The 21,458-nt window shown below is 45.5% G+C and overlaps 2 protein-coding genes across 6 annotated transcripts in view; one reads left to right on the plus strand and one right to left on the minus strand.

The window, feature by feature from the left end:
• Positions 1-21,458, plus strand: part of LOC311440447 (uncharacterized protein) — a 378,092-nt gene that overhangs the window by 301,307 nt on the left and 55,327 nt on the right. The window lies entirely within an intron of this gene.
• Positions 6,753-21,458, minus strand: part of LRRC8C (leucine rich repeat containing 8 VRAC subunit C) — a 29,743-nt gene continuing 15,037 nt past the window's right edge. For all 5 annotated transcript variants that reach the window (XM_084527378.1, XM_084527376.1, XM_084527377.1 and 2 more), the window contains 2 exons: positions 15,181-15,322; positions 6,753-12,986 (listed from right to left, as the gene is read on the minus strand). In XM_084527378.1, coding sequence (XP_084383504.1) covers positions 10,716-12,986; positions 15,181-15,318 — 2,409 coding nt within the window. In that variant the 5' untranslated portion in view covers positions 15,319-15,322 and the 3' untranslated portion in view covers positions 6,753-10,715. The remainder of the gene's footprint in view (positions 12,987-15,180; positions 15,323-21,458) is intronic.

Consider the following 21,458-nt stretch of genomic DNA (forward strand, 5'->3'; position numbering starts at 1 on the left):
GTGTAATCAGCCTGTGACCCCAGGAAGCTGGGCACAAGCATTAAGGTGATTTAATCTAGGGCTGCTTTTCTGCATGTTCTGCTCTGGGGAGGCCTTTGAGTTACTGCTTACATACCTGACTTGCATTAATCTTCCCCAGCTAGGTAAGGTCCTTCCTTTGCTTCTAAGAGCTGCACAGGCCTTTCTTTCCCCCTCTCCAGGGGCAGTACCTTGGCCCCCAGAGCAGCCAGGGAGGTCAGTGTGCCCCTGGGCCCTGTGAGGCACCCATGAGCCACCCATGCCCACAGGTGGGTGGCAGAACGCACTGGGTATCGAAAGAGACAGAAATAAAGTTTGGGAGAGGAAGTTCAAAAATAGCTGACCTTTTCCTGTAAGTCTGTGTTTTTTTGTTTCATTTGTTGTTTTTGTTTTTGTTTTTGAGGCTTTTTTTCCCTTCCACAGCAGGAGAAGCAGGAAAGGATGAGGCTTTGGGAAACAGGTGAGGGAATAAAAGGTCTTTTAAAGCAAATAGAGGTGGAAAAGAGAATGGTTTTCTGAGGAATGACAGCAAGGACAAGAGCTTCCCCTAGATAGCTATCAGGCTTTAATTATAAAGAAAGAACAGAAACAAAGAACTGCAGGAAAACCTCCTTCCTCTTCCCCAAAAGATGGGGAATGTGGCCCTGTGCACAGCTGGGGCAGGGCTGCAGCATCCCCATGGCCACACAGAGCCACCAGGGGTCAGCTAGACAGGCCACCACAGCACGTGTGCCAGCGGTCATGTTGGAGGTGGTAAAGGAGCAGAGATCATCATTAGGCCAGGGATGGAACTGCATTTCCTACCGTGGATTAATTAACATCTGGTGTACACGTAGCTACCACCTCAATCAAATGTGTCTGTTACACGTGGACCATGTTCCACCCATGCGGCCCAGCACAACCCCCTCCTGGGGACAGGAGCAGCAGCCAGCATCACGCTGAGTGTGTTCCCAGGAAGTTCACTAGTGACGGGGGGAAGGAGGCCTCTCCCGCAACCCCCAGCCACATCTTCACTGAGTTCTGCTCTTGTCACCTCAGAGAGGGTCATGATACATCTCTGCTCTGTGCCGTACAAGGCAGCACTGTGCGAGGGCCGATGCCTCCGGACCCCATTACCACAGTGTGCTCGCCCCTCAGCCCCATGTCCCACCCTGACATGGTGCTGCTCGGCGTGTCCCCGCTTCCCCTGGCCTCTGCAGTGCCTGCTGCCCCTCACTGACACTGCAAGCGGCCTGCACCCTGCGGTCTCACCTCTCCTTTCCATAGCCATAAATGGAAAAGCAAAATGTTTGAAATCAAATGCTTTGAAGTTTTGCAGAATAAACAAACTTCTTCATGTGGACTGCAATGGGGAAAAAATTCATAGAATGCTCCATAAGGCATAATAAATCTGGCATCTATTGCATTATCTGTGCACCCGTGGCAAATAATACATTAAAGACCTGAAAACAAAGTGCTCAGGGACACCGTGTTACTAAAGAGCAGAGAGTCAGCCTCGCTATCTTGGAAGGCAACCAAAGCACCCAAGGCACACATAAAGATGGGATCAAAACCCAGCGAGGGAGCTGTGGGGCTGGTAGAAGCACAGCAATTTAAAGGCTCCTATAACTGAAAGGATTTCTTATATAATGACAGAGGGTTTAATGCCAGATGCATTTGGAGGCCTGAAGCAACTTTAAACACATACTTACAGAGTGATAAGAGTCTTCTATGCTGTAGAGAAAAAGAGTGTGAAAAATGGAAATATATTTGGGATGGAGGCAGCTTGGGGCCATTTGTCTGCACTCTGTCTGAATTCCTTGCTGGCCTGGTTTCTAAATCATCATTATCACAGATCCCCAACAGCTGAGTGATCTCTAATAGAATAATGTTAAGGCAGTCAATGTGTAAGGAAAACATGCTCACACATTAGGCAGCTTTCTCAGGCATAACTTCTTCTAAACAAGTACTGTACAAAAATGGATGGATTTTGATAGAATTTCTGGTCTCTCTATAAGACTTTCTCAGAAAGCTGATTAAATGAGATTTAGATGAAGTTAAGGCTTTACTCTGCTGTTGTCAAGGGAAAACATCCACACACATTATTAATGAGCAACTCAGGGGTGGGGGGACATTGCTCACTTTTGTCTGGGCAGTGTCTCAGCCCGTACCAAAATCCTGGCCCATTTTTCAACTGGCTTGTGCTTTACAGAGGGTTACACCCAGCCACTGGAAGCAAACATCCTTCAACACCCAGGGATGGGGGTATCTGACTGTGAGCAGTTTGGGCATGGCTCTTCTCACCTTATGGCCATTTGGCCTCTTGGCCTCCTTTTGACATAGCCTTCTGCACCCTTATAAATGGGGACTTGTCAAGCCTACCTCATGGGAATCGGGGCTGTGAAATTGGGGAAAAACAAAACAAAACAAAAAATCCTTCAGTAAATGCTGTTTTTTTTTTTTTTGTTGTTTGTTTGTTTGTTTGTTTGTTTTTTTCCATACATGAAAGCCCAAGGTTTCCTAAAGGCAAAGCAGGTGCTGGCAGATCCTGGCCCTGGGCACAGGGGCTGCCCGTGCTCCATCCCTCAGCCTTGCCCAGGCCCCAGCCCTTTGTGCTGGCTCCCTGTGGGCTGAGGAGCAGAAGAAAAGGCAGCTGTGCCTACATCCTGCTGCCTGCACTGCCATGGCAATGCAGATGCTTCCTCCATCTTCCTGCTCCCTGCCAAGGGACGGCTCTAGGCCCTGCGGTGTCAATGTGAGCCCAGGAGGAGCCCAAGTCCCAGTAAAACCCCTCCTCGCAGCCTGGGCCACAGCTCTCTCTTCAATGATTGCCAAAACTGAAGTTTTCCTGCAAAGCCTTGGCCTTGCTGCTACCGCCCAGCTCACATAAATGCCATCTCAGCCCCGAGGGCTCAGGTACCCTTGTGGGTATTGTCATGCCCCACAGGGAGCAGCAGCCCGTGCCTCATCACCTCGCTCTTTTCACCTCAGAGGCCTGACAAGCCTGGAGTTGTCCTTGCTGATCCTTTTCACAGGTTTCCCACTACAGATCTTTTATTTTGGGAGATCTGTGGCAAACCTCCACTGATACAAGCTCCAGCTGAAGCACCAGCTGCGCACCCACCAAGCCCCAGCCTCACTTGCCTGAAGAAAAGACCCGCGAGTGCTCTCAGAGAGAGCGCTCATGGCTCCCACAGCACTGGAGGGGTTGCGCAGCCCCAAACAGCGCAGCTCCTGCAGCAGAGCTGGCTGGGCGAGCCCTCGTGTGGCTGGTTCCTGCGGTTGGGTGCAGTCAGCAGGGTGGAAGTGGCTCCTCTCAGCTTTCACAACTCCTGCAGAAATAGTCACTGGCCTAGGCAAGGCGAGGGCTTGGCTCCTCTGGCAGCCCATCAGGCCACTTGCAAAGAGACCCCAGCAGGGCTGCGGGCGCAGGAGGAGCTGGCGCCAGCCGGCCCAGCCCTGAACCAGCGGGACCGCTTGGTTGCTCTTCCACTGGGCAAGTGCCAGGCTTTGCAGAGCCTAGCCCAGAAAGTCAAATTTCTCTTTGACGGTGTGAAACCAATGGCCAGGTCCTTGGCTTGGTTGAAGCTCTTCATCTCATTGAAGCAACTCTGGTAAAAATCCCACCAAAGGCTCACTGTGCTTTAAAGGAGCAGCGTAGCCACCAGCTGGGAGCACAGATGTGATGTTATTTATTTACCACATCTTACCCCATGCAGAGTGCAAGTTTTGACATGCTGGTGGTGACAGTGAGAATGATCAGTGTTCCCAAAATGTCATGGTTTGCACACTGAGTCTGTGTAGTGAGGATATTTAAAGAAAATAATAAATTCTGTCCCACTGAGCCTGGCAGTCCCCTCCTGCTCAGCATGCCTAGTGCAGCCAAGAAGGCAAAGAAACTGGCTTACTGTTGGCATCACCTTCAGACAGAGGATGGCACAGGGGAAATGGGGTTGAAGAGCTCACCAGCAGTGATCCTGCCTGCTTTCACTTCTGGCACTTCAGCTTTCCAAAGTTACTCTTTGCCAAGGGGATTACTTTGCACTTTGGTTTGGTTTGCAACTTGTTCTGGAGTTGTAAAAATCTCATTTAGCTTCTAGCTGTAGCCGTCAACTTGTTCTGAAGGGTAACCTTGCTACCATGCTGAAACTCTGTGCTCATTTAACTACTTTCTTCTCTCTGCTCACAGTAAGGAAACAGGATGTCACAGCTTTGCCAAAATATTTTCCTAAATAAATAGAACTGCAGGCAGTCTCCACAAGCCAATCTAGCAGTACCATATGACCCCAACTGGCAAAAGACAAGGGTTACATTTAAATTCAATTTTAATGCAGCAAAATATCAACACTTATTTACCACACTCCATAAATCTAATGTGACAAAATACCTCTGACAGATTAGTATCCCTCTTACTCCAGAAATGTAAAAGCACAACAAATCAAGTCAGTGCATGTTCTGCAGTATCACACAAGGCTGGCAGCAACACACATTAGCAAGTGATTCCTCGCTGCAATCGCCACGTGCTCTGTGGCTGTCAGTGCATCTGGCTGTCACAAATTCCCTTGCAACCTGTGCTCTTGAGGGACCTGCCAATTGTCCAAAGCAGATAAGGGTCCACCTGTGTCATATGCCAGCCATGGCAGCACTGTAAAGGCACTCAGACAAGCAACAAGCCCACCCATATCCCAATGGCTTTGAAGGAAGCACCATCTTGCCCTGTCCTTTCCCAACACCCATTCCTGTGTCACTTTGCCACATCAAGGGTGCTGCTAGATGTGCCACGCAGACACCTCACTTTAGGTGCAGCTTCATGAGCCTTCGCAGCAGATGAGAGGAGGGGCTGATAAAATCATGCTTGACAGCAGAAAGGCTCATGCTTGCCTGCAGTGTAGGTGTTTTAACTCCACGCCCTGGGATTACGCATCTTGCCAGCACTGCCCATGGTAATACCTGCAAATTTTGCCCTGGCCAAGAGCCACCAAACCCCACATGATGGTAGTGCTCCTTGAGGTTACTGCATTTGTTTTCTCACAGGAAGTACCTCTGGGTACATCCAGGCCCTCACGGGCCCAGTGCAGGAAGCCATGCTCTTAAAGGCAGTCACCTGCCAACAGCCCATGTGTGAGGACCCATCACGGCCCTACAAACCACCATGAGTAGCATCACAGTTTACTAGACAGAGCCAAAGCAGTTGGCCACAGCCCAGTCACAAGACAGCCTATTTAGCATTGAGACAGTGATAAAAACAACTTCTCTGCCAGCACAAGCTCCTTCAAACGCATGCCTGGAGCCAGACGACTGGAGCAAGGTCCTCACAGTGGTCTGGGATTCCTTATGTGGAAGCTCTGGGCCTGTTGCCGCCCACTGCACATCTGCCAAACCTCATGTCCGCCTGTAGCACGTCAGCCCTCTCTCATCCCAGTGGGGACAGGGCAGGTCCAGCTTGGACTAGCCTGCCAGGTCCTCTGCTACAGAGGAGGGCAGGACGTGCGACAGGAAACCGGGAGCAGAGCCTGGAGCACACGGGCGCCAGTGTATGGAGGGCCTGCAGGGACCTGCCACGCTGAGCCACCCTGATGGTGGGACACTACCTGCCCTGGTACTGCCCTAGCTGGGAGAGGAGGAGGAGGCCGAGGGCTCATCCGGCCGAGGCCTGGTCCTGCCTCCATGCTCCTGTGGTGGCCCTGGCCTTCGCCTGAGGATCACTGTTCCCACCTGCCCGCCATTCACAGGGAAGGAGATGGCTGGGGGAAGACCTGCACCCTTGGCAGGAGGGGCATTTTGGAGGCAATCACAAGAGAGAAAAAAAAAAAAAAAAAAAAAAGAGAGAGGAAAAAAAAGAAAAACCACCTTTTTCTTCTTCACCTGGCTCTTCAGGGCTTCATGCACATTCCAAAGGAGAAAAGAGGACAGACGTGTGATTTCCTTACCATGGCCTTCACTATTGAATGCAATACCTAAAAACAAAGCATCCATCACAGCTATTGAAAATTCCCAGTAGCTATTTGGCACGCAATGAAGGACAGCCTGGCTTTCATGTTGCTGTTCACTGTTAAGTAGGCAACCCTGCGAGTCCCTCATGTCCCACTTCCCAGGTCATGTCCTAACCAAACTGAAAGATGAGGTTTGTCAGAGCTCAGCTTGCTCAGGCTGTGAGCTTGTCCTACAACCACAGTGCTAAATAAACACGCCAGGACCCTGCAATGGTTTTGCCAGTGCTGTTGTGCCCATCCCGCTGGGTGTAGCCCCAAAATGCTGCCTCCTGTGTGCCTTTTGGGAGTGGGCCAGCTCTCCTGGCCCTTCACATCCTTGCACACATCAACACACACCACTGATCCCAACCTAAAGAAAGGAGGAACACATACCATACCAAACGCAGGCAGCACGAGCCTGTTGCCTTCAGGAGGGAGATTTATAGGGGGTTGCATCAGCCGTGAGGGCTTGCAGCATCATTTCCCGCACAGCGCAGGTGGGCACCGGGCCCCCCAGCCCCTGTGGAGCATAGGGAGCTGCTCCCGCAGGGACAGCCTCTTTGTGTGCCCTTGAGCTGGCTGCGGAGAGACTGGATGGAAGGGGGAGCGCAGGAAGCCAGACCGTCACTGTAAATCCTGTCAAGTCTAACGATGTTTTCTCAAGTGTGTTTTCCTGACTTCCCTCCCGAGAGAATAAACCCAAAAGATGGTTATGTCTGATCTTTAGGTAACCCAGAAACAAAGTGTTTCCAAAACAAATAATCACATTGCAGTCTGACAATGTTCATTATTACAAAAGAACATTTTATTTCACTTTTTTCCTGGGTGTACTATATTGCAATGTAACACTAGGCAGGTCTTTTATCATATAAAGATTCTTGCTACAGAATTAAGGTGTTTGTCCGTTTGGTCAAATTTCAAAGTTTTTCCTTGGCATTCTTACAGGACTTGTCACCACTTAAGCACATGAATTAGTGGAAGTGCCAGAAATGTGATATGAGATTTGGAGCGGGCGCTTTCCAATCCGAACTTGCAAAAGTTGCTGGACTGGCTGGATGCACGAGGTCAGCACAAATCCTAATTGTGACAAAGGGGGAAGTGTACATCTCCAGATTTTGATCACATGGTAGATCTGTTATTCAGGCTTAATATACTATGAAAGTTGTCTTCGTATTTTTGAGGCACTCTGTCATCTCTGCTTCCATTACCAAGGAAGATTTACATTATTTTTGAGCAATAACGTAAAATGCCTTGCTTATATTCTGGCAATTGTATTATTTGTTAGGCACCTGATTACTGTAACTGATTATATAAACTCATAGAAACCATGCCTGAAGTATTATCCACAAAAAGTCCATCCATTCTAAGTCAAATACTATAGTTCACAGAAAAGTCTTCTATTATGCAATTGCATGTGAATATACATATGAGCAGTACATGAATCACTGAGTAAACATGGCACTTTTACATATTTTTCTGGAGGTCATACAGAATTAAGAAACAATCTTCTCTTAGCTGATGCGCTTCTAAAATACTGTAATATGGTTTTGGAAAATACACCCCACAGACCAGACAGTAAGAAGTTTAGAAAAAGTCAACAGTGCAGCTACCTGAGTTTGTTCCATTAAGTTTAAGCAATTAACAGTAATTTGATATTTTATCACTCACTGTGAGCCTGAGGGTTTTCTACTCACAAAAGGCATGCTGCCTAACCCTGCTATAGATGCAACAGCACAGCTCTCCAAGCACGTGGCTCGGCATGACGACGAGCTGACCTAGCACCTCTAAAGTGCCCTGTCCTTTCTCCTCCTTGCCCAGACCCTGGCTGCAGAGTCCTGTTTCCTTGCTGCTCCTACCCTAGCATCCATCAATCCAGCAGATTTGCCTTTTTTTTTTTTTTTTTTTACTGGCTTAGTTTTCTGCTGGCATAGTAAATTGATTCATCCTGTGGAGGGATCAGACAAGCACCAGACCCGTAGAGGTACGAGAGAAGCGGCTGGACCACGTAGCCAGGGATGGGAGCAGGGGTGGACAAAGGAAACTGCCCCTTTTTGGAGGGGATAGTTATTAGCTGTTCAATTGACTAAGCTGTCTCAGCAGACCAAACCCTTGGAGGAGATACAGTTATTAGCGTGAAAGTGCTTACACTGGTATAGTTTCTTGCTATCTAGAAGGTAAATAAAGAAATACCAGCACAAGGCACTTTATACTCATGTAACTGTGCCCACATGAGGGATTGCCCTGACATAAATATAATCAGTGGCAAACAAAACCTCCACATCCTCTAAGTGATGTATTTAAATAAAAAAAAAAAAAAAGGTGTAGAACCAGTCTCCAACCTTCAGTTATGAGTTGTGCATAATTTCCATTCAGAAGATAGACCACTACACATGAAACATTAGACATAAAATAAATTATGGATTTAAAATGCTACATCTAGGAATATAAAGATTTTAAAAAAAAAAAACACGTCAAATGTATTCCCATATTTCAAATCTAAATAAGATAACCATATAGCTCCAACGATTACTTGGACATTTTAAACAGTTTACATTCATCAGAGACAACAGCACTTTGGTTTACATAATTAGGTTAATATGAGCAATGAAACATTTCTCTCCCTCACATTACATCAAAGCGAAATACATTTAGAATATATATATATATATATACTGCCAAGCTGTTCCAATAAGTGCATTCCATATGAGTAAGAGTAACTCTTGCAACAGCTACATCAGTTATAGGTCTTTTACAGAACTAAATTAAACCACTTTAAAAAAAGCTTGTTCTGATTCTTTCACGCCTGACCCATTTCTGATTAATCACACAGATTCTCTGCAGAACATAGCCAAGCGCAAAAAGCAAGTCTGACTTGGTAATGTAGCAAGCCCACTTACCAGATTGCGCAGCATACCCTGGATTAACTAGGAAATATTTATTTTAGATTGTCTCCCCACGTTTATAAATCAGACTCAAAACAACAATAAACTCAAGAACCCAGATTAACTGGAGTTCAAGACATGCAATGGCAGTTAGAGAACATTGAAAAGCAACCAACCTGACAATCATCAAAAATTATTTTACATAACTTTAAACAATCTGCAACTCAACCTCTGCAATTTATAAACAGCATTGCCTCCTACAGAAAGTAGTTACTCCTAGATATTCTTGCAAAGCTTTTATCCAGTGCCTGCATCTGACTCAAATATGCGTCGTTGGAGAGGATGAAGAAATCTCCTCCCGGCAAGATATTTTGCTTGGTGATTTTTTATATGGTTATTTTTATTAGCTTAAATTAGTTTGTGAGTAGCACAAGAGTTATCAAAGACTATACCTGCCAAACTTGCCTAAGAGAAAGGATGGATAAATAAAAGGCTGGATAAATTTTAAAAAAAGCTGGATAAACAAACAACTGAGAATGGTTTCAGAGGACAAAGTTCCCAGCCTGATGCATTAAAGATATTACAGACTATTAAAATATTTTAAAAAGCTGACATCCAACTGTATGATTTCCAATTTAATTACTATTTGGGAGATGAAAATATAGCCTTCATCACTGCCCTTTGGTAGGCTGAGAGTTTTGAGAAGTTAATGTATTAATTTAACCTCATTTTTCCAAATCTGCAAATGTTCCTGTGTTGAGCTTGTAATACAATACCAAAGCTCAAAAAAAGGAGCATATTAGCTGCTAAAAATACTATCATTTCCTTGCCAGAAACTTTACAAACTAAACACGATTGCACTTTTTCTGAATCCCAGTCCTGCAAGGTGCCCGGCATCCTTGAGGGACACAGAGGACACTTGCTCATTTGCGGTACTGGGCTTTTAGTGGAAGATAGGTAGGGGATTTTTGAAATTAGTGTTTTGCCTCCCTGCATTGACTTTTCCAAAACAGTGAGTTTGTTGTACACCTTAAACTTAAGTCAGCAGGAAATTGGCCCCTGAACCTCTCTGCATTGTTCAGAAAACCTTCAGCATGAGTCATTTTGGTAGTGACTCCTCTGTGACCTGTGGCCTTACTCTTCCAGCTCTGGGGAGGAAACTGCAGTCAGTGCCTCCTGTTTGGTGCTGCATGTGAATGGAGACCTGGACTAAATTTTCCAGAAGGCCCTGGAGGAATTCTGCATGATCCCTCAGACCCATTAAAATACCTCCAGCCTTTGTACATAAAGAACCTTTCCTATCTGCTTGGACCGTGTGAGAAAACAGTGTCATAAGTAAAAGGAAGGTCAACCCAGATCTTGTTAGATGTTGAACACCTTCAGCTCCCACTGAAGAAAAGAGGGAACAGGGCACCCAACACCTGCAGGATTACCCGTTGAAGACCACATCCTAAGGGACAAACAATAACCAGGAAGACAATAGAATCACCTGTTACAAATTATGCAATTCAAAGCATACAACTTATACACAGTTCCCCTGTTGGGATTAGCCAAAGGGAAAAAAAAAAAAAAAAAAAAGAAAAGTCATCAGATAAAAACATTTACTTTTGCCAGTAGAAATTAAGTTACAGACACCCTTGTTCTCAGGGTAAAATAAACTTAAAATATCTTAAAACAGTGAAAAAATACGAGAAAATTTTATTAAAAATATATGTACTCCTTACTCCAAATTGCTTTGTACAGAAAGGACTTCTTGAAAAAGAAAAAAAATAATCACAAACTAAATGCATATTCAGAGTATGCACTTTCTACAGCATATTTGGTAGAAGCATTATTTCTGTAAAACTGAGCAAGAGGAAGTTAGTTATTCAGCTTTCATTTGTTCCCTGACATCAGAAGGCAACGTTTCAAACAAGGTGTCCTCTACAGTGAAACCAGTCCGCTTCAGAGATCTACATTCACCAAGTTCAGCTGGGAGAATTTCAAAGTGATTGCCTTTAATATCCAAGTGGGAGAGGAATACCAAATTACCAATTTTAGGTGAAAGGACTGACAAGTTATTTTTCCCAATTTTCAGAGTCTTAAGTTTTTTGCAAAAGTATAGTTCATCTGGCACGCTCTCCACTTTGTTGCAAGTAATGGAAAAGTACTGTAAACTCTGAAGAACTCCTATTTCAGGTGGGATAAAGCGAATGTCATTGTAAGACAAATCCAAATATCTGATTTTGTTGCATAGGAATAGGTGGGATGGAAGAACCTCTATTTTGTTATGGCTGAAGGAAAGCCGTTCAAGACTAGTGAGTTTCTTTATATGCTCCGGGATGTATGTTATACTGTTGTACCACAGCTTTAGGATCGTCAGTTTTCTCAGATGTTGAAAACTTACTATTTCTTCAATTGATTTGAGGTTGTTTTCTTTTAAATCCAATTCCTGAAGACTGAGAAGGCTGAAGACTGCATGAGGTATGCGTTCTAAATCACAGTGAACCAATTCCAGCTGTGTCAAGTTGACCATCTTCTTCAGGTTGTTGAGCATCACCAGCTTAGTGCCATCATTATGGATGCACAATTTTTGAAGGTGACTTGAAACATCGACAGCAGATTGTGGGATTTTAGACAAGTTACTTTTTATGTAAAGAACTTTAAGGCTTTTAAGTTCCCGAAAAGACTCCAACGTAATGTTTTTGGAAATATCATGACTTAGGGAGCCAATTAAATAGAGTTCTTCCAAATTTCTGAGGCCATACATCCAGTGGGGAAGTTCTCTGATGTCATCAAACTTGACGCTCAAGATCTTGAGATTCTCCTTCAGAAATGCCAAGGCAGCGCTGTGGATCTTCACAGAACATTGGTGCAATGAGAGCTCCTGGAGATTGTCCAACTGTGCAATGGTTGCTGGTATCATTACATTGTTAATAATTTCAAGCTTTAAAGACTGCAGCTCAGTAATTTCAAAAACAGTGTCTGGTAGTCCAGAGAGCATGAAAAGCTGTAGCTCCAAATGGCTATGGGAGTTCATCTGTAGCCGCTGTCTCAGTTTATCCGCGGTCCATTCATTGTTTAAGTTCAGCTGTTTCAGCTTATTTTCACTGACTTCAGACAGGAAGACAGCAAACCTCTTGGAATAGAGAGGATCATATTGATCTATCATATGAAGCATAAAAGCAAAGTCGTTCTTGACATCTGGGATATCATCGATTCCTGTCTCTTGCCGAACATATTCAAAGGAATATTCTTTCAGCGAGCGATAGAACAACCAGTATAAAGTATAAAGGCATGTGAGACCATAGATGCTTACAAAGCACAGGTAGCAGTAGGAGAGTTTAGAGAACAGATGTGCCATCGTGTGATTACAGCAAAAATTCTTGTATCCTGTCATGTCTTCTATATCAACATTACAGACTACTGTAAAATTAACTTCTGAGACGAGTGCTGTGTTGTATGCAATAATAATAAGGAATTTAATTACCTTAAGCACAGTCTGGCGAACATACATGACATAGAGTATATCACCCTCCTCAACATGCAGTCTAAATTTCTTCACCTTTTCAAACAGTGCTTTGGCCTGCTCACCTTCTTTCTTGTCTAATGCCCCAGGCGTTCCCTTATCCACAACCAGCTTCTCAGGGATTGATTTTAAAGACTGTGTCTTGACCAGAGTGCCTTCAGCGCTTGGCTGGATAGTATTAGACTTGTTTATGTTGTTCTTCCTGTTATCTTTCTCTTCAGAGTCTTCTCCTGATACTTCAGATAAGGCTCTTGTTGTCCAAGGAGAATCAAAACATTTCCCAAGTATTGAAATGAAGTGTTCGATTTTGGAGCTCGACCCAGGGAACTTGAACCAAAAGTTACTACACAGCATGAAGACCAGCGTATGTATAAGGACAAGGTAAGGGAAGTACTTGGCATACCAGTGTAGGGCACGTTCATAGCACACCTGATTTATAAAACTGTATTGCTGAAGGTCCAAATCAGTCTTCAGCCCTTTCATTTCAACTGTAGCTGGAGGAGTGGATGGCTTGGGTGGAGGAAGAGGGGTTGTATCTGGGATTGTACTAAACATGTTTGAACTATTGGATTGGTTCTGGCAAGGCTGTACTCGTTTTGGAAGGCATATTATCTTGTCTTGCATGACCTGAAACACACAAAAAGATATCTTTTAAACTGATGTACAAACAATGGCGGCAGTACCACTGGGTAGCTGTCCTTGGAGTTCCTCCAGCTGTCAGGCATTCCTTCCCATAGCCTGGCACTTGATCTCACAGTCTGTGCTTTTATTATTATTGTTGTTAGTCCCAACAAGATACTTGTCCTATATGCAAGGAACTAGGTCACCCCTTTTCATCAATGATTAGCTTTCCGTAATTTGGATAAAAGGGCACTGAGACGATCCAGAAAAAGCAGAAGTATGGGAAATGCTTCCAGAAAAGACCAGGGATCTCCTGCCCTGCTCTCCCCAGAGACAGACTGTTCTTGACGGGTGTATTCATCCTGGCAAGTGCTACACAGTATTCAGAAAGAGCTCAGGCTTTGAAAGCAGCATAACTGCATTCATGTGGCTTTACACTTAAACTGTGATGTCTATCACACCCAAAATGGCTGACAAAGAGCCAACGCGGGCATATCTATGCTGGGAAGACGCTGTTTATCTTCAGTCTTAATAAATACAGATAGTGATATTAGAGAGTCAATGGCATTTTATACATGTACGTGCACGGATATCATTTTTATTCAGTGTCTCATACAGAGACAGTTCTCACAGTACACACCTGTGGAAACAAAGTACCTGTCCTTGACTGTCTATAATGAAAAAGAAAGAGCAACTTCCTTAATTTGGGCTCGCCATTCACGTTGGTAAACTCAGGTGAGATTACCTTCAGGGACCAATCACCTTTGGTTTAAGTTGGGATAACAGTCTGAGTTCAGGGCCATGCTCCCCAGAGGTCTTAATTTTAAAATACTAATCCGTGTGATAAACCAAAGAGATCTGTAATTTTCCCTGAACAACTAACTGGGATTAGCCAAACTAAGAACATGTTTTCTACTGTAGTATGAATGTATCCTTTGACATCGTGGTTGTTGAAAGCACTAAAAATAGGGTATGCAACAAGAGCTTCCAAGTGCAGAACATCCTTGACAATCCACTGTGGTGTAGGGAGATGCTGAGATGAGATTGCACATTTTTAACTGTAACTGTTGACACTTCAGAAACTCCTACCATTAATTTTTGTCTGTAAATGCTATTCTGGTATTTCTTACACTGCTGTTAGTTACACTCTGGATTCATACCTCTGGTAGTAAGATGAAATAAAAAGAACCTGCCCGTCATTTGAAGTGTTTCCATGCATTATGTTCCAGCATGCTTCATCCAGTCAAGCAGGTAAACTTAAAAACAACAGAAGCTCTACTTCATGTGCTTAAGCAAACACTTAGGTTATGATGCAAAACACAGTACTGTACAGAGATTTTTAAACATGGACATCCTATCTTTTCAACTGAAAATATTTAAAATGGTGAATACAGGTGAAACCATAGTTGATTTCACATGAAACCTGGGACAAGGTAAGTGAAAATCTTAGGCCACAGAGGTGAGCAAATCCTCCTGAAATACATGTAAGAGCTCTGTCAGTGTGTCCCTTTAGCTCCATTTCTGAGTCATGCCAAAATACGTGAGACCCACGTTTGAGCCAGTACTACAACTTTCTGCTCCTGTGGAGTCCATCCCAAACAGCACTTTCCATTTCTTTTCAGCTTTTGGCTCTTCAGCAAAATTTAGCTACAGTGAGTGACAGTAATGTCAATTGTTTATGTGTCAGCATCCTCAGAGATGCTTTGGAATGGAGGAGGCGTAATATTAGTTGTGGGTGGTGTTAATAAAATAAGCACATGCATTTCAAATCCCTTTGAAACACAAAAGCAAAAAGTATTAACATTTGCCAAATAAAGAAAAACAGAAATTACAGAATCACATTTTTCCAAGCTTCTAAGCAAAAATAATAATAATAATAATAAAGTAGTACAAAGAAGAACTTATATTTGATCATCTGTTTTGTTATGTCAGATTGCGGTGAAAACAGGCATACATGCACAAGCCAAAGCAACAGCTCTTATCTGAGCTGGCATCACTCCACTGACTCTGGTGCAGCTCTACTGATTTACAGCTGCAGAAAGTCTGGTCTGTGTTATAGCAGCTTTAAACCCACGACTAGCAAATTTTTGCTTTGTTCACTGCAAATTCAAGAGATAAACAATGCGTGGCACTGTACTCGTGAGGACTGTCCTCACTGCTCTCTCAGTGCCCCTGAGAGCACCTCCCTCGGCTGATTTACCTGCAGCGTGCACCCAAACACACCGATCATCAGCATGGCGACGGAGAGGTAGTCCGTGAACACATCCCACCAGGGCTTCAGCACTCTGAACGCTGGCTGCTGCTCCGAGAACTGGCGAAACTCGGTCACGGGAATCATCCTCCTGGAAAAGAGCAAGGCCAGCGATCAGCCTCCTGCAGCCAGCACCCACTGGTCTATGCGAGACAGCGAGAAAGTTCTTCCAAGAGGTTTGACACAATCCAGTCTGGACATGAGAGGCCTGGGATGTGGCACAAAGTCCCTAGTTGCCTCCCATGAGGTCCTTCGGACACCCACCTGACAAGGGATGCTCGTGCTGCCACCCAGCACCACCATGCCCCATGCATGCAGGGACACCAACGTGCTCTGCACTGACTCCCACCCCACCTGATGGGTCGGCACGGCCTTCTGAACGCTGCCAGCTCCGTATGCACTAGCCTTGATCTCAAAGGCCTGGCTAAAGCAGTTATCCGGTGCTCAGATTTCACAGGCCCGTTTAGCTATCATGTTTCATTCGCTTCCGTTGTATTCATAGTGGTTTCTGGGATGCTCTTGAATATTTGTGTGCATACTCACTACAGTTTTAAATCTACTATGTTTTGAGTGCAAGTTGCTAAAGTGCTTCAGCTAACCAGAACTACAGGCAGTATGGGCAGATCAAGGGCTTTATCTTCACCTCAGATGTCTAGGCTTACATCATCACCTCCTCAGAGAAATCAGCTCCCGCACGAGCATGTACACACAGACACCGATCTGTAAGTCCACAGCGAGTTGTGTAACTGAATCCTTGAGATCAAACCAGCACTGAAACTCCCCAGTAAGTTACAGTGGAAAGATAAATCCACATGGGAATGTAACAAAAATACTCCCAAGGACAATTTATGAAGAATGTCCTTTAACTAATACCATAAACGCTCACCACAATCACCTCGTGTCACAGACATATTTTAAGAGTTTACAGTCCCAGTTCAGCTGTGTGCTGGAACTCATGGGGTGGCTTTGGTGCCACCCAGCAGCAAGAAGGCTCAACCATGAGGGTGCACGTGCTGACACACCTCCTGGGGACTGTGGGGATTTGGCAGATCCTGAGCCAGACAGGGAAGGACGCAGCCCTAACTGCAAGTATATGGTCATCTTACAAATGTATCACTGCTCCCACTGCACTGGCTGTACTTGGGTGAATAGATATCCAGCTCAATGCCCCCTTAAGGAGCACCATGTCTCTGCTTGCCCAGCACCTCCTCAGGAGCTGGACCCATCCCCAAAAGCAGCAGCACACAGAGGTGATGCCTGTAAATGTGCTTGGGTTAATAGCTGGGCTGGGGCTTCACCACTTCCTGAGTGGGGAGCATAAACACCTCCTAGCCCCTGCTCCCTGCCCTCTTTTAACCCTTTTGTGTTGCTTTTAGCATCACTTTGGCAGACAAGAGAGTCACTGTCAGCTTCTTGTCTTCAAGTAGTCCCCAAGACACGATGCAGGCTATGAAACCAGGTGAAGCCACGCGCCTCCCTTGCACAGCCAGCAGTCCCCTGCAGCACACGCAAATGAATTTATTATTAATTTTATTAAGCTGCCTGAATGGATGAACGCAGCCATCAGTGCCATGTGCACCCCAGAGCCACTCCCCTGGTCCACGTGCGCTGGGCCAGGCTGCAGCAGGGGCTGGGGACTCTCTTGGACACACAGCACAGGGACAGCCCTCAGGACCTGCACCACACAGAGCGGCTGTTCCGTCTGATGGGCTCCACTTTGTATTTTTAGGGGCCTTTGTTGTGTTCCCTGGTTGCTTTGTTTCTTGTAAGTGATGTGTGGAGAATTTAAATGAAGGCAGATAGTTCCTGGTAGCACAAATACATGCTGCTCCCATCCCTTGTTCTCTGTTGTGGTCACTATTTGCATTGTGTGACTCCTCATTAGCACAGTGCACCTACTGTCACCCTGGTTAATGGTCCAAGTGGGGAGACCTGTGCACAGCCAGCCTCTCTCTGAGCCATGCCAGGTCTGCAGAGCAACACCACAATCTGTTTGCCACTTAAATTTTCCTTTATTTTTTTTTTTTTAATGAAACAGTTACTGAACAATGGCAGTAGTACTGCACATAATGATGGTAAATAAACTAGCAGTGTCTGATGACAGGCTACTTTTTTTTTTTTAGTTTCAGAAAAAAAGACATTCACAAGAAGCTTTAAATGGAGATTGGACACAAAGAAGATGGATAACCATTTTCCAAGATTCTCTGGAGAAACCCTAGTTCTTCTTTCATTGTGACACCAGCAATAAAGAAAAAACACTGGAAAGAAATGTAGAGGAGCAAGGGCTTGCCAGCACTGCTGTAATGGCATGACATAGTTATACACAATTGCGCAGTCTTCATCTCCTTCTTCCCTGTAACTGCTTCCACACTCTGGCCTGTCCAGTGACCAGGAGGACATCCATTAGCAATGGCTTCAGAGCCCCAGCAGAGACACAGCAGGTCCACACAACCCTGACATAACCCTCCTGTCCCCAGCAGACACCTGGGGCCACGTGCACAAACAAGGCCTGTTGTAATTCTCTCAAAACAAAGTGATTCTATCGATCTTTACATTCATCTAAACAAATCAAACCAGAGATGGTAAAAATTCCTACCGCAGCCCAAAGAGCCATCTCTGGAACAGCACACCATCCACTGTAGGTCACTACCTCCTCTTACCACATGCAGATGGAAGAACATGAGTTCAAAATTTCAGCTGGTGGAAAGTAAGACAACATGACTGATTTCAGCTCACGTACATTCAAAACGCTACTTAATGGCACAATTTATGGTACCCCAAACGTGAAACGTGACTTAAATTAAACACTCTTTTAACCCACCTTAGGAAACTTTGAATTCTAAATATTGGAGTAACTTTTCCAATTACAACCAGAATTTGTTCTTTTTTCATTTCTTCTGTATTTCTAACAATCCTCAATCTCTAGAGAAAAGAAAACTGCACATGAGACAAACCATCTGGCATTCTGCTACCAGTATGAAATCAGAAAGAGACTTGGATTAAGAGTTGTACTGTCTCATTGAACAGTGCTGCAAAAAAGTGCTGAGTGTGCCAGATGAAAAACAAAAACAACAACAAAAGGGAAGGGGAGAGAAACTAGTAGGTTTTTATTATTTTAAATTATCTAGGATACAAAGAGTCAATGAATGAAAGTAAGTATGTGATGAAATGCTGGAATCCAGGGAGATGTGCAAAGAATACCTGAATCCCCCTGCAAAGGAAAAGGAGGGTCAAATAAGGTACCCTGAAGGCATGCGCAAAGACTTGAAGATAATAAGCAGATATGGCTTTCACTGGAAATAGAGATGTGGAAGAACACCAAAAACAAAACAAAAACAAAAAGAACACCCACAACTTTCAGGTCCAAACTCTTCGCTGATGTAAACAGGAACAGCTTCCAGCCAAATGGATATTTACTCCTGCAGAAATCTAACCACAGAAATCAGCTCATGCATGGGCAATGAGAAGCACAGCATGATGACTTAACATGACCTGAAAGAGCTAAAGAGAATAAATAGATTCAAGTGGGAAAGTAAAGTACTAGACACAAGTTAGACTTAATAAATGAGAGATTAAATCAGGGGATGATTCCAAAACAGCCACGTCACAAAGCACCTCCTGAGCAATTGGCCTTCACCAGGGGAAACGCGGGGAAGCCGTGTGGACACACTGCAGAATGTAAAGGAAATTAATTAATTAGCTGCTTGGCGCTGGCAGCCTGCAGGAGCGGGCAGGCAGGGCTGCCAGTGGGATCTGTGGTTGTGCAGGGCTTCATGCTCTGAGGAACGGCTGCATCAGTGGCTGGACGGGGGCAGGCCAACAGACACTGCTTCCAGCTGCGGCCACCCTGCCGCCCCCAGTGACAACGGTGGACACACCAGAGCCCTCCTGCCATTGCACCACAGGCTGCCAGAGCTCCTCACCTCAGCCCGTGCTCTGAGGGATGCAGCACGATTACAGGGTACAGACACGTTAATGCTTGCAGCTGCTCACCTCCAATACAGCCCTCAATAAAAACGCTGCTGGCTCCTGGCGGCTCCCCACGCTCCAGCTATTGCTAGGTGACCGTTGCTATTTTTAAGTAGATGCTTGTGGAGCGACTTAACTCGTTTTAGGCAACGTAACTCTGAATGCACACAGATAACTGGGCATCCCTGCCTCTATTCCATCTCTTGGTGCAGGTCTGTCAGCACCCAGACCCCAGCAGGGCACAGCGGGATAGCCGTGGGCCATCACCTGCTGTCCCTCCCTCACCGTCCTCAGGCTGGGGACCGGCCTGGCCGTGAGGGGAAGGACGACCTCCAGACTGCTGAGAAAGCTGCTGAGCAGCAAGGCCTGCTGCCACCATCCCAGCTACCACATCCTTGCTGAGCAAAGCCTGAAGACATGCCCCATGCTTTGGGCCCAACCCAACCCACCATCTGACAAAATGGTGGTGGCACGGCTGCTTGCTGTGCTGTATGTGAGAGACTGGGGCTTGGCAGCGCTGTGTTTGTCAGGCTACAGACATCATTCCCCAGAAGGCAAGCTGTCTTACTCTTACTGCTGTCTTACTCTTCCAGTAGGTATTCAACCACGTTGCTGTGCCCCCAGGCAATGGCTGTCATCCATGGCTTGTTTTAGGTAACATACAAAGCCTCGCACCACAGTCAGGGCCCCTGAGCACTGGGCAGGCAGCTAATGTCAAAGTTGCACCAATTCAGTTAGGGCAGGGTGTAAATAGCAGGCCAGAGGGCAAAAGGAGGAGGAACACAGCACTAGGAGAGCGGTAAAATTGCAGAAACAGTGAAGTTTAGAATGAGGAAGCACAAGAACGTGGTGATATCTCTTAAACTAATCAGAAAAGATGTGAGTATTATTTGCCAGCTGACACTGAACCATATTTCCCCACCATTGCATCGACCCCACCTCGGGCAGAAGACCGGCACCACCACCTCCTAAAGCACCCACAAAGGCTAAGCCCAGCCCTGGGCACCACAGCCATGGCCCCGAGCCGCTGGCAGAGATGGGTTTCCACAAGAGAAAACTCAGACTGGGACTGTGCAGTCCTTCATATCAGAGATCTATCAAGTGGGGAAAGCATTGGGCTGGGTAAAACTAGCTCTCCTTGCTGATTTAAATATATTGCATGTGTTAGGATAAATTATGAAATGGCTTTTGGGAATACCACTGCAAGTAGGTCTCTGGGCTGGTTCCCATACATGATTTATAGCATATTCATCTTCATTAAAGGAACAGAGCACAGCACATATGTAACAGAGGCCACAGCAATTACAGGAAGCGATGAGCTTGTGACTTGGTGGCAGGGACTTGCTGAGCCCTAGGGCACATGGAACTGGTATCACGAATCCCCAGCACCCTGCAGCTGGCTGTAAGTGGTCACTGCTCCACAGAAATACTGTCAAGCCACTTTTCAGGTGGCACCAAAAATTGTTCTAACCACTTCTAGAAACAGGCTTAGGGGAACAGCACTAGACTATGCATGTTACAGAACTTGCTGTCTTTTTATTTTGAACTTTCCAGACCCCTGTAACCCAAAATTTGGCCTGTGTATTGGGGAAGCATTTTTTTACTGCACTGTAAACAGCTGCCCACAGCTGACTAATTTTAATTTATAAACCTTGGAAACTGTGGTTTTGCATGTCTGCTGGTTGTGGCAGCTACAAAGGCTGATCCTTGTCTCCACAGCTTGCCCTGGAGTCCCCCACAGCTCCTGGCACTGCTTGTGCTGGCACTGCAGACTTAGATAATGAACCCTCTCCACTTCGTCACCTAACTGGGAGGAGACCAAAAGCGGGCCCATGGACAAGGCCTCCAGTCTGAAACAGCACTGATTAGGCTAAGGGGGCAATAAGATGATAAGGGCTGGAATTAGCAACTCCTAATTCCCAAGAGTTTGATGCTGTGCCTTTATCTGAGTTCTTACAGAAATCGTACGTGTGGTGGAACAGTACCTGAACTACCCTGATACTGAGCTCTGGTAATTACCTTGCTATCTGTTTGCACTGACCGAGATGTCCAGCAATGGTCTGCTCCCATGTAACATACAGTAATACCTCTACTAGTAATATCTCCCTGGCTTTGAAGCATTTCAGGAAACTAGTGTCCCCTGTCAGGCCCTCCAGCCATTGGTGTTTCCTGTAAAATAAAATAAAAACTGCCTTTTTTTTTTTTTTTTGGGGGGGGGGGGAGGAGGTGAGGGGGAAATAGGGGTTGGAAAAATTTCT

Source organism: Aythya ferina (assembly GCF_964211825.1).
Source record: "Aythya ferina genome assembly, chromosome: 8".
In the NCBI taxonomy this organism is placed as follows: domain Eukaryota; kingdom Metazoa; phylum Chordata; class Aves; order Anseriformes; family Anatidae; genus Aythya; species Aythya ferina.